Below are 17,038 nucleotides of genomic sequence, written 5' to 3'. Positions count from 1 at the left end.
AAACAGAAAGAATGGTGGTTACCGATGACTGAGGTGAGGGGAAAATGGTGAGTTTCTGTTTAATGGGTATGGAGTTTTAATTTTGCAAGGAAACGTTCTGGAGATTGGTTGAACAATAATGTGAATATATGTAACACTACTAAACTGTACACTTAAAAATGTCTAAGATGGTATGTTTTATTTGTATTTTACCACAATCTTTTTCTTAAAAAGAGGTTTAATATGCTTCTCCCTCTGACACACCTTAATGTGCTTCCACCCGTTGAGTCTGCGTGTACCAAAATGCCTCTACTTGATGTGTAAAGCTACTCAGAAGCTTAGAAACCTGATAATGCAGTTGAAACATCCTGAAAACAGAAAGATTAGCATTTCTTTCCTTCTAATTTACCACAAGTATGCCACAAGACACTGGATATTCAGTCCTATGTACTATTCATAAAAGCATTTGTATAGAAAATAGTATTTTCTACATACGGGGTCTTAATCAACTAACAGGATGCCAACCTCTAAAATACGGGCAGACTTCTGGCTCTGGATTAGTCTCTGTATGCAGTTACAAAGGAATTTTAATACTTGTTTTCAGGAAAAAGTATTTATTTTACACCATTACAAAAATATTTAGGCACATAATTTTCATGTTTATGTCACCTGATTTACATACCTCAATTCCTCAGTACCTTTTAACACTAAAATGGTCATTTGGTAAATAGACTCTAAAATGAAAAAATACTGAGAGGTTACCTGTAGACAAAAATCAGTCGATCATCAGCATGAGAAAGAAAACACCTGTGAAAAAAATAATCTCTAGAAACATTTTTGTGAGATAATAAATCTAACCAGTAGATTTCTTTTTAAAAAGTATTTTCAAAGAACAAAGCTTTAAAAAAAAACTACAACACTGTAAACTATATCCTCATACCATGAAGCAGCATCCTGAAAGTAAGACCTAGAAGACTGGCTTGGAAAACAGTGATGGTGCCAGGGACTCACAATATATGACAACCGAGACAGGCCTGGAAGCAGGGGGCAGCATGGGGTCAACTGCTTTCAATTCAGAGACGGGAAAAGCAACGCTGCTGGCCTTTGCAGGAGCCATCTTAAGATGAAAAACTGAGAAAGATTTAACTGAATTGCTACTCTAAAATGTAATTATCTTCCTTTAAGACAGAAAATAATTTTCCTGGCCGGACATGTGGCACACACCTGTAATCCCAGCACTTTGGGAGGCTGAGACAGAAGGGTTACTTGAGGCCAGGAGTTTGAGACCAGTCTGGCAATAGAGTTAGACCCTGTCTTTACTGGGAAAAAAAAAAAAAAAAGCGCGGGGGGAAGAAATGAGCCAGGCATAATGGCACATGCCTATAGTCATAGCTACTTAGCAGGCTAAGGCAGGAGGATCACTTGAGCCTAGGAGTTTCAGACTGTGGTGAGCTGCTATGATTACACCATTATACTCCAGCCTGGCTGGTGACAGAGCAAGACCTTGTTTAAAAAAAAAAAAAAAAAAAAAAAGGAAGGGGAGTCGGGGAAAAATTTTTTCCCTTTATTAAAATGTACCATCACAATATAAAAGCAATTTTGTTCTTTTTTAAAAATAGGTAGAATCACCTGCATCATGTAATGGCTACAATTGTGTCCAGTAGATATTTTTAAAAAAGAAAAGACAGTGAACAAAAACTGTTACCTAAGGATTCTAGAGGCAATGAGATACAGGGTCATACCAGGATATACCATATTGCCCAAGCCTCTAGCATTTATGGAGCATAAATTAAGAATCTTGTTTTGCCTTGAGTCTCACCATGAAATAATGACACGGTAGCCACATTTGCTGAGTGCCTGATATGTACTAGGCATTGTGCTAAGTAGTTTCATATCCATTATCTCATTTATTCTGAACATTTTTCCTCAGAGAGAGAAAAATCAATTACAGTCTTGTTCATAGGAGAAACCAAACGTACAGTTTTGGGAAAACAAGAACATGTACAGTAGAGGAGGCCTCAGGCTACTTACAGAATTCTAAGAGCTGTGTTGCTGTCTCAGAGCTAGAAGATTAACTAATATGAGTTACGAAAGTCCTCTCAGATTAAAAAAATGCTTTAGATCTGTGGGGCACCCCTAAAATCAGTGATACTCATAACTATGCAGGCAGTTCTTGGTTACAAAATCACGGACTCCTTTCATCTGTCTCCTTTCTCCCACTCAGGGTCCAGGTTATCATGTCTGGCCAAAGAATTACACACTCCTTGAAAGCAAGAACCATGTCTTGTTCATCTTTTTTCCAGAGCTTAGCAAAATGCTTGGCATACAACAGCTGCTCACTAAATCTCTGCTCACTGAACGAGGCTGTAAAGCAAGGCAGGCCCAAAGTCCTGGGGCGCCATTTCAAACCGATTCAATGTGAAACTCGACTGTTACTCTGTGAGGATCCAGCATCAGCTGTACCAACCAAAACCCTCCATGGATTCTTGATAAAACAGGACTACCAAAAGCATGTAAATGCACTTTTTAAAAAAAACTAGGTGCAAACTGGAGCCTATAAATTATTGACTCATAAAGTCCACAGCCACATGGGGCAAATAAAACTCAACGGGACATGTTGGCAACGTGTAGCCTGGCCAACTAGGGTTATTCCAATCCATTTGGCCTTGACTAGAAGCAGATTGGCCAAAGAGGGCCTCACTTACAATGAACAGGAGCCACTAGTCATAGAATTTGTCTTTTGGAACACCACAGCTCATCTGTCTCCGGGGGCAAATTAAGGAGTTAACTCTGTATTGCCTCTTTTTCTCCCAGGAGGCAGTTAACAGGACAAAGATTTTCTGCATTTATTTCTAGTAAATATCAAACATGGGGCAAAAACCAGAGATTCTGGGAGGTGCCACAATACCAGGTAAATCACCAGTATATTGTAACATGCCTGCAAAAATCAAAACACGAACTCCAAAAGACTATTCAGTCTCCAGCTTGCTCACGCTGCTCCATCTTGCAATGCTGGTTAGCAGCTGAAGGAGGCATCCAGCAAGCAGAAGCTGCTGTACTGCTCTGGTCAGCCAGAAGGTTCAGCATAAGCCAGGGCTCCCAAGGCACAGAAGCCTGTCATGTGCATTTAGTGAAGCTGTAATTACACAATTTTCTCAAATACTCCTGAAGAGGTGACAGATCTCCTAGGGAACCTGACCCCCAAGAGGCAGTTCAACTCCTGGTGGGGCTCTAGCCCAACAACTGTTAAACACACCCAAAAGCCTTTCATGAAGAAATATTCTGCAACAAAAATTATTCAAAGGTCCCCCCTTCATGTTGCTGACAGAAGGAAAAGAATCACTAAAAATAGCTCTCACTATGCCCTTTCACTATATCTAAGCAAAACCAGGAAGTGTTGGCAACATTAACAGCCAGAAGTGCATTACCAACTAAAGTCAGCCTGGAAGTGGGATAAAGGTTCCAGGACAGGGTACCCTGTCACTCTTCCTGATTTGCAAAGTATGCTCCTCTCTGACACCAAATTCAATCAACTGCTTGCTTTTTTGAAAGGGCTCAAGTGAACTCAGGATCTGTTTCCTAAGTCCCTCAGAGGGGAAGGGCGGTTAATTAAATGGCAGTCATAGTTCAATAAAAAGGACATGGGTTTGATGTATTAGTAAGTCAACCTTCTCTGAGTTTTGTTTTCTCATTGGTAAAATAGGGAGAGTAAGACCCATATGACACAAGATAATATCCTTTACTCCCAGTGGAATTTTCTCAGGTCAGAAGATGCTAGAAAAAAGTGAGTCTAAGGCTCTTAATGAAGCTTGTAACTTGGGAGTTGGCTGCAGGGATAATTCTAGGGACAGAGCACCACCAGCCAGGCTTTAGAAAAGACAAACCAAAAGAGAAAGACAGGAATATGAAAATGATCTCAATATAAATTTTCAAATCAAAAAAAATCAAAACCCTAACTGTTTAGGTCAACAGAGTCCAGTGGATTCCAAACCCAATGAAGTAGACACTAGTGTGTGCATTAGTGCAAAGGCACCAAATCTCTTGCACACTGGCTGCACAACTGGCCTGAGCAAACACACTAATCCTCAAGGTCAATGGATATCTCTGAGTCAAGTCATAGGATTATGTTTGAGTTAAAATCTCCACCCTCCAGATTACCCCAAGAGACAATTTAGGCAATGCCCATTCACACCTGCTCTTCCAAAATGCAGCAATGGTTTAGAGAGAAGTTGGCAAGCTCAAAGTGAGCCAAGGGGCATATAATGTAGGTGGGAATGTTGAAAGGAGGGAAGTTTGCTCATTGCTCATGCCATTTAAGGAAGAAGATGACAGCTCTAACACTGACACTGCCAGAGAAAAACCAACCAGTGATAATACAAAGAATCTAACCAGCCTTTCCCCTCAAACCAATAAATTCAGAAATGTGGGACCTTATCATATTCATCCAAAGAGCAACTGAACCCAAAGGAAGGAGGCAACGGAAAACAGACTTGCCTGTCTGCAATTCTCACTTAGAGAGGGAGTCAATGCTGAGCTGCACTAGTTTACAAAACACAGCTCTTTACTTGTACCTCATCTCACATTGCAGCATTTGAACTCACACTGTTGCAGGGTAGGTAGGGCAGGTGTTTTTAATCCAATTTACAGACTTGCGGCTTTTGAGGGCTGAAACAACTTACTCCTAGTGACATCTTCTGAATGATTTTAACAGAGCTAAATTCGCAACCTTACCTCAGTCACTATGGCAGGAGTGAGATGTTTCAACTACCTCTGCAAACATCTCTGTATCCCCAGTATTTAGCACAATGCCTGGCACATATACTTAAAACATTTTAGTTGAATCAATAAATCAAACAGATGAATAAATTAGTAAAAGGCCTACTTTCTCACCCCCTTCATTATCCCCATTCTATACAACAAAAAAAGAACACGTTTTCAAGGAATGCACTCTGCTCATCCTATGAAAGTCAGGGAAGCTAACGTAGACAGCAATACACTTCAAAGCCCCACATCTTTTTATAGTGCCAAAGTTGTTTACCTTGGCAAATGGAATGACAATATGACGAAGACAATGCAATCATAAGAAATAAAATTCAAAGAAGAGAAATTTCACATATTTGTCTGCATTTCCAGCAGAGGAAAGGCTAAACTGCCTCCAGATGCAGCAACAATTTGAATGATGAAGCTCCAGTTGGCAAACATTACATATGCAGCTCTCGGGGACACCTGGATATCAAATTATGAAATAAAATACTTTCAAAACACTGATGTTTCACTGTCGGCATAGAAGAAAAATAAATTAAAAAGCCCAGTACATTTTCCAGTCTGATATAAATTAATTCAAATAACATATTTAAAATAGAGTCAATTCTAAGTTTCTCTCATCATAAAATTTTAAAAGGCAGCAATCAATCCTCAGATTGTACAAGTGCAAAGGAACGGTATTTCCTCCATAATCAAGACACCTCAGTATCTGTGTAGGAATTGCCAGTGTTCTGAGTTGATTAAAAACTTAGGCCTACGTATCAGATGAAGCAATCCTCTGGTCACACTGCTCCTTTCCCCTTAATGTCCAGCTTGTTACTAGCCTCTGACTGTTTGCTCAGCTGCTCTTCAGTGAAAGTGATATAGGAATACACCAGGCTCCCAGCAATGCTGCAAAACAGAAAACCACTATAAGAGATGGAAGAAGGGAAGGTTTTAAGGTAAACACTCTACTTGGTTAAAAAAACAAAAACAAAAACTTATACCAAAAAATTAGATGAAGGGTAAAGTTTCATAGTGGGGAACTGTATAAATTCATACAACGGAGTACTATGCATCTATTAAAATGGTATAAAATAAAACAAGCATTGACATACTAAATTTTAGAGACAGCTTATATTCTATATTATTTTTCTTTATGATTGTTTTTATGAGACGGAGTTTCACTCTGATTCCGCCCAAGGCTGGACGATCGTTCAGCTGGCCGGATCATCAGGCAGTCACCCAGCTCACTGCAAGAGACAGCTTAAATTTTATGAGAAAATATATCATAAAACATCAAGCACTGTCTAATCTCATTTTATTTAAATGAACATGAATATGTACATCAGTACACACTAGAATAGACAAAAGTCTGCGAGGAACACACCAAGAATATTAACAGTGGTTACAGCTGGATGCTGACACTACAGGTAAATTTTTAGTTGTATGTTTTTTGCATTTGGAAAAATAGGCATTAATAGGAAGCATCCCAAATTAGTTAAATATGCAGACCCTATGAGATTCACAGAGCTGGTTTTACACTGACTAAAAGCAAGTTCACAGCGGAGAACTTAGCAGCTGGGCCTTCAGCCTATGACAGGTGGTTGCTGGTACCCCTCACTTACCCATTGCACCTCCCACCAAGAAGGATCACTCTTTGATGACAAAGATTACTTGGCATTCTCTGTGGGGACCTCAAACTCACCTAGGATACATAGCCTCCTACCCTATTCACTAAGTGGAAAGTAGGTTGGAAGAGCTCACAGATCCGACCACTCCTGCCCTGCCCTCCCTGGCTCTTCCACTGAGACTACCACCCAGGACTCCCTTGGATTCCAGCCAGCTGGGTGCCTGACCTGGGCTCCAATTTTTCTGCCCTGGGTTTGGCCCTCATCTTCTGCCTGACCACTTGACTCATGAACTTGCTGCTTATTTGAAATTAGTTCTGTTCTCCTCTGGGCTCTGACATCAGCCCCAGACCAGCTGGAGAAGGGTGAGAGATGCCTAGCTCTTGTTCCCACTAGGAAGAAAGCGGGATCAGGCACTGGCGCTTGTTCTTGACTACACATGCTCACATAATACGAGCCTTTCTCTGAGACCCCAATCAACCCAAAATAAAGCCTTTTCCAATTGAACCTTCCCAACCAGATTCTTCCTTTTCCTCATCTGCACCTCACAGCACTTAAGAGCAATCAAATTATTAAAGTCTACCTGTCAAACATTTTATATACATTTCCATTTTCCCAATATTCCTGCAAGGTACAATATCCCTCCAAGGTACAATATCCCTCCAAGGTGTCCATTTTATAGATGAGGAAAGTCCCAGAGTCATAAGATAACTTGTTCAGGGTCACAAAGCATCCTAATGATAGACCAGAATAAAACCCAGGTCAGCCTTTCTCCACTCCAACTGCTGCCTCCCTTATGACCCTTGTGCCACTGGATATTAGTTATCCATCCTCATTTTGTCCTTATCATCTTGTTAATTTCCCATGGTGGCCTCAATTCTTTTAGCTGCACAGAGTCTCTTGCAATTGGCCTGGCACTTCTTAGCAACACAGTAACTGCTAAACTGAGTATCCCCCATCACCCCTCCTGAGGAAAGGGGACACATGAACCCAATTCTTTCTTTTTTTTTTTTTGGCCTTTTTTTCCCCCTTTCTGTGGAGAATGGGGTCTCACTATATTGCCCAGGCAGGTCGTGAACTTCTGGGCTCAGCTATCCTCCCGCCTCTACCTCCCTAAGAGCTGGGATTACAGGAGTGAGCCACCGCGCCTGGCATGAACCCAATTCTTATGCCAATGTTCATAGAGCTTCATCTTTTCCTTCATCTAGCAGCTTTTTCCCATTTAATTTTTTCTGGAATTTGGTATGACTCTCCTAGAAACTTTTCTGGTTTTTTTTTTTTTTTTTTTTTTTTTTTTTTTTTTGAGACGGAGTTTTCTGGTTTTTCTAGTACCTCAAGTAGATTACTTCCCTGGTAGCTGGACTGGACCCAAGAAATGACTTACTGAAGTCTTTTTGACTGAAGCTAAAAGTTCTTTAAGGTTCACATGTACACCCATCCACATGACAGTCAATTTCCCTCTGCCTCCAAACCCACCCCAAAACAAAGTAGAAGAGCTACCTCTCCTTTCTTTCATCCTACCTTTCTCTAGCTTCCCCTTCCTACAACCACCTAAAAAATAAAATGTTTCTTATTTTCCTGTTAAGACAATCTCCGATGTTCATATTAACCATATTTAAACTGGATAGGAATACTGGGGAAGCACAGGATAGAAAAAGACAAAGAATGTCCTGGAATTTATTCCAGGCTTAGCCCTAATGATAATTCCAGATCCTATATTCCCAGCATAGGTATTGAAAAAAACGTGAACTCTACAGTTAGGTCTTGGTTCAAATCCTGAATATACTATAGGTTGAGTATCTCTTATCTAAAATGCTTGGGACCAGAAGTGTTTATGATTTCAAATTTTGGAATATCTGCATTATACTTACCAGCCCGAGCATCCAAATCCCAATTCTGAAATGTTCCAAAGAGCATTTCCTTTGAGCGTCCTGTTAGCATTCAAAAATTCCAGATTTTGGAGCATTCTGGATCTTAGATGTTCAATCTACACTGGCTATGTGACCCTGGGCAAATTAATCCATTTCTGTATTCATCAAATAAGAATACTGTTATCTGTCTAAGCTTGTCTGAGGATCAAATGAGATTATGTGAATAATCTCTTCATTCTCTTCTCTCCTACCTTCCCTGTCAGCCCTGACACTCACAGACCAGAGGGGATATGCACTGCTGACAAAAGGTAAGGTACTATAATAATAAACGTCTTACTCCATTTGGGCGGCTGTAACAAAATACCATAAATGGTGGCTTATAAACAACAGAAATTTATTTCTCACAGTCCTAGAGGGTGGGAAGTCTAAGATCAAGGCGGGTTCAATGTCTAGAGAGGGCTCTCTTTCTGGTTCACAGACAGTATCTTCTCATCATGCTCTGGGATATCTTACATAAGGGCACTAATCTCATTCATGAGGGCACCAACTCCATGACCTAATCACCTCCCAAAGCCCTACCTCCTAATACCATCACTTTGGGAGTTGAGAGTTCAACAAACGAATTTTGGGGGAACACAAATATTCACACCATAGAGCAAGGAGATGTAACATAATGAAAGAGGGGGCACACTATTGCCACACGGTTGTAACTTGAGGCAACAATAAAATATTTTTAATTTCATCTTTATTACTGACTTGATCATTATCAAATATAATTTTCAGAAACGGCAATTCATGAACCACCTGAAGAGAACTGAACGTTCCTCAGCGAGCATACTATGTGTTACGCAGTGATGAGTAAACGCTTTGGGAAGGAACTATATAAGTTGCTCTCTAGCAGCTTTGGGGAAGGGGAAAACTGGAAGAAAGGGAAAGGGAAAATGAGGAAAAGCCCAGATTTGAAGGGGAGAAGGGTTATATCTGAATTTTTACACATAACTACTAAATGATTCTAAATCAGGATCTTCCACTACTTCAAACAGAGACCCTTTAACTAATCTATTGGCCCCATAAATATTCACATGAAAGTTGATACCTTCTGATACTCTGAAATTGGTGTTAACACATTAGATCATCCTAAATATTCATTTTTTAAAAGAAGAACCATTTGTATTAGAACTGGTCAACAAGATTTTCTTTTAAAAGTTAAAACATGCATATTAAAAATAAGGTAAAATCATTATGCAAGCCTAGGTTTATGCCGTTTAAAAAATTTTCAAGCAATTTTCATGTCTAATCTTCAAACAATAGCACTACCAACTCTTTTTCTCTTTTTTTTTGAGACAGAGTCTCACTCTGTTGCCAGGCTGGAATGCAGTGATGCCATCTTGGCTCACTGCAACCTCCTTCCTCCAGGGTTCAAGCGATTCTCCTGCCTCAGCCTCTGAGTAGCTGGGACTACAGGCACACCCCAACATGCCCAACTAATTTTTGTATTTTTAGTAGAGATGGGGTATCACCATGTTGGGCAGGGTGGTCTCGATCTCTTGACCTTGTGATCTGCCCGCCTCGGCCTCCCAAAGTGGCACTACCAACTCTTAACTCACAGAGACCTGCTGTGGCAGACACAGCTGGGAGACAACCAGAAGAAAAACACAAAGCTACAGTTCCTGAGACAGGGGCCTTGTTAGAATACCACAAATCTGACTGGAATGTGCTAAACTGCTTCCAAATCTATTGAATCTATTAAATCCACTTGATCTGCTCTGATCCACTTTTGATCTTCAAAAGCAATGCAAACACAGTCTACTTCTCCTAAACCTATAGTCATGGACATATTCATTAGCCCCCAACAATGAGATATCCATTCCAAAAATACACACTAAAAATGCTTTCAATACAGCAACCCTGTGGCCAGGGAACAACAGTCCTAACGTCCAGGCTGCCTCTTACATATCTCATCACTGACATGTCTGTTCATGTGTCTAGGCAGGTACCTCTGCCTCCCAGATTAGACCCTGCCTTCTATATGTCAAATAAGCCAATCTACATCAAAACCTATGAACCAAGAGTTTGCCTTGTACCGCTATTTCCTAACAAACAAAATTGTTGCCAAATAACTGAAACTGGGTTTCTGGGTACATTCTTCCCACAATGACCAAGGACACCCATCCTCACTCCCCATACAGCAACTTTTAGAAAGCCTTTTCCCATTTTCTTTCTCACCAACTAAATACAGCAGAGCTGTACTGCCTCTGTATCTACCATCTTTCAAAGGTTTCCAATCTGAACAGACAGAAACACAAAGATGTCATTGCGTTGAATAAAGAGAATCTAACTGTGTGCACTCTGCCACTTACAAAGCTCTATGATGTGGGGCAAGTTACTTAGCCCCTCAGAACCTCAGTTCCCTCACACCTGTGAAATGGAGATTATAATACCATTCTTACAGGATGGACATAGGAATTACATTATATAATTTAATTATATGACAATGTTATAATATTAACATGTTATATGTTATGTTATTATATATTATATGTTAGATGTTATGCTATATGTAGATTAACATATGTTAAATTATATAGTTAAATTACATGAGACAATAGATCATTTCACAAGGTTAAGTAGCATGCAGTGGCCACCCAAGAGACGTAAAAGTCAAAACGCTAAGGTACACCAGGGGCTCATATCGGTGAACAGTAAAAAGATGAAAGGGGTTTGGCAATTGCTGCTTCTCTTCATCCTCAAGGCTTTTCTGTTTTTGATCATCCTAACTAGATCTTAACTGTATGGCAAGTAAGCAAGTTTTGACCCAACCTTTACCATCTACGCAGTCTATTGGTATCTCACAGAATGTCTTCCAAGTTGGGCACTCATTCTTCCTCCGTTATGAGACATTTGAGAGGCACCTCACACTCGGTTACTGACCTACTTTTCCAGAATTATCCTTGTGAAATCCCTCTGACACTAACCACACTGGAGTGCCTACTGCCCATTCTCCCCAGCCCTCATCTAACACCTGCATTTCCACCTTCATGTTTTTGTTTGGTCCAGGTAGATTTCCTTGAGAAGATAACATCTGAGGAAAAACTTACAGGCATAAAAGCTAGCCATGCAGGCTGGGCGCGGTGGCTCAAGCCTGTAATCCCAGCACTTTGGGAGGCTGAGACGGGCGAATCACGAGGTCAGGAGTTCGAGACCATCCTGGCTAACACGGTGAAACACCGTCTCTACTAAAAAATACAAAAGCTAGCCGGGCGAGGTGGCGGGCGCCTGTAGTCCCAGCTACTCGGGAGGCTGAGGCAGGAGAATGGCGTAAACCCGGGAGGCGGAGCTTGCAGTGAGCTGAGATCCGGCCACTGCACTCCAGGCCAGGCGACAGAGCGAGACTCCGTCTCAAAAAAAAAAAAAAAAAAAAAAAAAAAAAAAAAAAAAAAAAGCTAGCCATGCAAATATCTGGCAGTATATTCCAGGGAGAGAAAACATTCAGTCCAAAGGTCCTAAAGAGGGAGCACGCCAAACATCCTAGAGGAACAGCAAGGAGGTCTATATGGATGAAGTAGAGTAAGGGAGAAGAAGAGAAGCAGTGGCTAAAGTTGGAGAGGTAAACAGGGGCTAGATCTAGTAGGGCCTTGTAAGGACTTTGGAACTTCAATAGTCATGGGGTGGGGAGTATGGGAGCATTAAAAGAATGACATATTCAGACTTACCTTTTGCAAAGAATGCACTGCCTACTCTGTGGAGAACTGACAGCAGGAGAGGGAGGTGGATGAGTTAAACCAGGGATAAAACTGTATAAGACTAGGGCAACAATCTAGCTCAGCTGAGGATGAAAGCAATGCTAATAGTGACAAGAGATCGTCTGTTGGATAATTTCTGAAGGTAAAGCCAACAAAATTTGCTAACACACTGGATATTAGACATAAGATAGAAAAGTCAAGGATAACACCAAGATTTTTGAACCAGGTAGCTAGAAGGATGGAGTCTCCATCAACTAAGATGATAGAGACTATGGGTAGCACAGACTTTGAAGGAAATAGAGTTCAGTTTTAGACATGTCAGCAGGAGGTGTCAAGTGGACTGTTAACTAGACAAGTCTGACTTGAAGACAGAGGTCTGGCCCAAACAGAAATTTGATCATTTTTGGGCATGTAAAGAATATTTAAGACAATGGGATTCAAGAACTGAAAAAGATCTTTCAAACAATACAAGTAACCCCCTTCACTGATGAAGACATGTAAGGTCTAAAGAAAGGTAGTAATATGTCAGACACACATCAAATAATTGTTGTTATGTTATTCTTCTTTAGCCCTATATTTCTAGAGAACACTGTACTGCCAACTCGCATAATAGAGTGCTTTCAAGGCTAAACAAAGGGAGTTCAACTTCTAGAAAAGATTCCCTAATACTCTAAATAGAATATAGAAGCATTTTCTCCACCCTCCACTTTTATTTTTTTTAATTTTATTTATTTATTTATTTATTTATTTATTTTAGGCTGGAATGCAGTGTAATCACAGCTCACTGCAGCCTTGACCTCCTGGGCTTAAGTGATCCTCCTACCTCAGCCTCTAGAGTAGCTGGGACTACAGACGTGCACCACCACACCCAGGTAATTTTGGTATTTTTTTGTAGAGACGGAGTTTCACAATGTTGCCCAGACTAGTCTCAAACTCCTGGGCTCAAGCAATCTGTCCACCTCAGCCTCCCAAAGTGTTGGGATTATAGGTATGAGCCACTATGCCCGACCTCTCCCCACTTCTTAAAAAGCATTATGTAGAGACATTAAATATGTAGTAGCACATAGAAGGCACTCCGTATATGTTTAACAATGAATAAATTTTCCATTAATTTAATAGCCTAACCTTATTGTGACATTATTTGAATATCCAATCCCAATTTTTCAATTTAATTAAATTGTTTTACTTACCTGATATTTAAACCAATGAAGTTTGTCCACGTGAAAATATAATCTCCACCAAAGACCATTCCAATATAAGTTATTAATATATTCTAAAAATAAAAATAGTAATATACTGTTACATAGGTTTAACAGAGTTTCTTAAATATATATAAAACTCATCCAAATATCTGTCCTTAAAATACAAAAACAAATAAATGAAAGACAAACAACAAAAACCCACCAACCCTAATAAGAGTATAGCATAAGGAAGAACACTATTAAGAAATCAGTGACATTAACCTCTTCCCAATCTATTTCTCCAGAAGATAAATGCTTTTGCCAATACTAAAGAATACTACCAATAGAATGGGAGAAAATATTCACAAACTATGCATTGGACAAAGGTCTAATATCCAGAATTGATAAGCAACCTAATTCAACAAACACAAATAACACCATTAAAAGATGGGCAAAGGACATGAACAGATATTTCTCAAAAGAAAACATATATGCAGCAAACAAATATATGAAAAAAGGTTCATCACTAATCATCAGAGAAACACAAATCAAAACTACAATGTGATACCATCTCATATCAGTCAGAATGTCTATTATTAAAAAGTCAAAAAACAACAGATATTGGTGAGGTTGGGGAGAAAGGGAAATGCTTATTTATACACTGTTGGGGAGAACGTAAATTTAGTTCAGCCACTGTGGAAAGCAGTGTGGACATTTATCAAAGAACTTAAAACAGAACTACCATTTGACTCAGCAATCCCACTACTGGGTCGTATCACCAAAGGAAAATAAATTGTTCTACCAAAGAGACACACGTACTCTTATGTTCACTGCAGCATTATTCCGAATAGCAAAGACATGCAGTCAACCACGATGCCCATTAATGATGGACTGGATTAAGAAAATGTGGTACATATGCATCATGGAATACAATGCAGCCACAAAAAAGAATGAAATCATGTCCTTTGCAGGAACATGGTTGCAGCAGGAGGCCATTATCCTAAGCAAACTAACGCAGGAAGAGAAAACCAAACACCACCTGCTCTCACTTGAAAGTGGGAGCTAAACATTGAATATACATGGATACAAAGATGGGAGCAATAGACACTGGGGGCTGCTTGAGGTGGGAGGGTAAAAGGGGGGTGTGAGCTGGAAGACTACCTGTTGAGAACTATGCTCACTACCTAGGTGACAGGATAGTCTGTACACCAAGCTTCAGTGACACACAATTTACCCATGTAACAAACCTGCACATGTACCCCCAGAACCTAAAGTATCTTTGCCTCTTCTTCTAAAATGGAAAAAAGGGAATGGTGGGGACTTTACCAATATAATGGCTGTTTTTAGAGGAATCTTCCTTGGTATCTTAAGAAAACACATGGGAAGTCATCTCAAGATATTATACCTAAAATCACTTCTGACACTCCCAGGTGCAAACATCTTCTGGCTCCCTTTTAATTATCCTAAGACCATAAAAACAAAAAATAAGTTTCTAAAATTTAAACTAGAGGCTGAATATCCCTTATCAGGTCCCAAATACTCGGGACTAGAAATATTTCAATTTCAGATTTTGTAATATTTCCATTACACTTGCCAGTTGAATATCTCAAATTCAAAAATCCAAATGCTTCAATGATTATTTCCCTTGAATATCATGTTGGCATTCAAAACGTTTTAGATTCTGGAGCAAGCATTTTGGATTTCAGATTTGGAGTTGCAGGAAATCAAAATATTTTACCCCTAAATATATTTCTTTAACATACAGTAATTAAGATAGCTGTCAGAAAGTCAGCAAAAAGAAGTAGCTCTGCAAAGCTGTCTTTTGTGAGGGAAATTTACATTTGTAGAAAAATCCACACTGACTGCAGCCAGGCCTCCTCTTGTCCAGATCTAGGAAACATTAATTGAGAGTCTGACACCTTTCAAGGTCTAAAAAAACATTTATCATCTATTCTCTCCAAGGGCTGCTACCCGTGAGGTTTCATCTGTATAACAAGACCACTTTTGCTAGCCAAGTCTTCTCTCCCTCCTATAACCTATTTTGCCCAATCTAAGCCCCCATTCTTTCTCTAACTTCAAGATAGTATATAAGCTTCTACACCCCCCTGGGAGGTTAGGTGGTCACTCTGCAATAGTCTCCATATGCACATTAATAAATTAGATACCTTTTATTTTACTAGTCTGTCTTTTGTGAGCTGATTTTTAAGCAAATTTTCCCTTTGTCCCTACAGTTTTGACGCAGTAAGCAGGGTCACCAAAGCTGTTCTGCTCTTTTGGAAGCTGTAGCAAAGATAATCCAGGACCTCACCAGCCAGCATAAGATAAAAATTTCTTACCAGCCAGGCTCCAGACCTCTTTCTCCCTGTGGAATCTGATCAAGTGGATGGTTAAAAAAAAAAAAAAAAAAAAAAATCATTGTTTTATTTTTCCTCTCCAAAATCTTCTTGTATTTTTTGCCATCAGCTCTCCCTCTGTCTCTCAGGTTGGAGTGCAGTGGCACAATCTCAGCTCACTGCAACCTCTGCATCCCAGGCTCAAGCAATCATCCCACCTCAGCCTCCCAAGCAGCTGGGACCACAAGTGTGCACCACCACGCCTGGTTAATTTTTTGTATTTTTGGTAGCGATGAAGTTTCACCATATTGTTGAGGCTGGTCTTGAGCTCCTGAGCTCAGGCAGTCCACCTGCCTCAGCCTCTCACAGTGCTGAGATTACCACGCCCACCTACAGAGCCACAGAGCCCAAATTTTGATTAATGGGAGAAAAAGATTTGTGTGACGAGTCTTGGTTATAGCTTTTGGTACCTGTGGCATGAATATTCAAATTGTTTGATTCCTTTCTTCCCCAAAATAGTCTTTTCCTTTATCTTTGTCTGTGTTGCTGTCATAAAAATTAGGGTACTGCTTGAGGTTCTCTCCTGTCATTTTATGCCCGTGAAAGTTTGACTTCTGATCAAGTGGAAGCACACTCTCTCTTGGTCTCTGCCATCTTGGGGCATGATTTTTGAGTCATGTCACGTGGCCAGTCTAAAAATGGCTAGAAACCCAAGATTTTGTTCTAAATGTGTCAAGCTCTTAGGAGAGTCTGTCATAAAAAGTCTCATCTACAAGGGGCTTTTGTCATCTCAACCTTTGTTGCCTGCTTAGTACTAACAAAGTCCAATCCTACGAGGGCCTACCCACTGTCACAGATTAACAGGTCTGTGACTGGTGGGACCCACATATTTGTGGGTTACTGGAGACCATCCATGATCATTAGAACCTTTCGCTATCTGAGCCTATTCTTGGCAATACATTTTTTTTGTGGGGGGAGGGGCATGGGAACTTTGGGATAGTAGGCTCTTCTATGCCCTCTCCAAGAAAACATTTCTAAACCTAAAAAATTACATCCTGGGTTTTCCATAAAGAGACTATCAGATTGAGTCACTATTAAAATAAGTACACAATTAAAAATTCAACAGTCAAAAGATGGATCCTTTAAATTAGAATCCCAAATTAAAAGAACAAATTTTAAGAGATCTCTTATTCTAAACAATTGATGAGAAGGTCACTTTTTTTTTAAAAAAAGACACATAATAGTGTCATGGTTAGTCTTAAAATTCTCTTGACAAAATTAAAGGAGAAAATCTGACCTAAAACAAAGTTAAAATCCTTTGTAAGCTCACACTTCCTGCTTTAGATCCCCTGTGGGATTCACAATAAAGGCTGCTGTACCTTACGGCTGGCAATTCACCACCACAGCCTGGGTTCAATTCCCGGTCAGGTAATCAGCCCCTTTTGGCTCAATATTCATGTGACTTTGACTTTTTGGGGTACCCATCCACCTCTTTAGAAATGCCAAGTGCATCCTTAGTTAAGTCATAACTTTGGTTAAGTCTTACTAGTTTCACTT

At 40.0% G+C, this 17,038-nt stretch overlaps 1 protein-coding gene across 4 annotated transcripts in view; it reads right to left on the bottom strand.

The window, feature by feature from the left end:
* Positions 1-530: 530 nt before the first annotated feature.
* SLC35D1 (solute carrier family 35 member D1) overlaps positions 531-17,038 on the bottom strand; it is a 57,221-nt gene continuing 40,713 nt past the window's right edge. The window contains exons 11-13 of one of the 4 annotated variants that reach the window (XM_017877155.1): positions 13,158-13,240; positions 5,502-5,634; positions 531-5,205 (exon numbers count right to left, since the gene is read on the bottom strand). In XM_017877155.1, the coding sequence (XP_017732644.1) occupies positions 5,526-5,634; positions 13,158-13,240 (192 nt within the window). In that variant the 3' untranslated portion in view covers positions 531-5,205; positions 5,502-5,525. Of the gene's footprint in view, positions 5,635-13,157; positions 13,241-15,484; positions 15,520-17,038 lie in introns of those variants that run through there. The other 3 variants (XM_017877154.1, XM_017877156.1, XM_017877157.1) reach the window with 3 other exon arrangements.

This window comes from Rhinopithecus bieti, unplaced genomic scaffold (genome assembly GCF_001698545.2).
Source record: "Rhinopithecus bieti isolate Rb0 unplaced genomic scaffold, ASM169854v2 scaffold_6380, whole genome shotgun sequence".
Lineage (NCBI taxonomy): Eukaryota > Metazoa > Chordata > Mammalia > Primates > Cercopithecidae > Rhinopithecus > Rhinopithecus bieti.
This window is presented reverse-complemented; position numbering and strand designations above follow the sequence as displayed.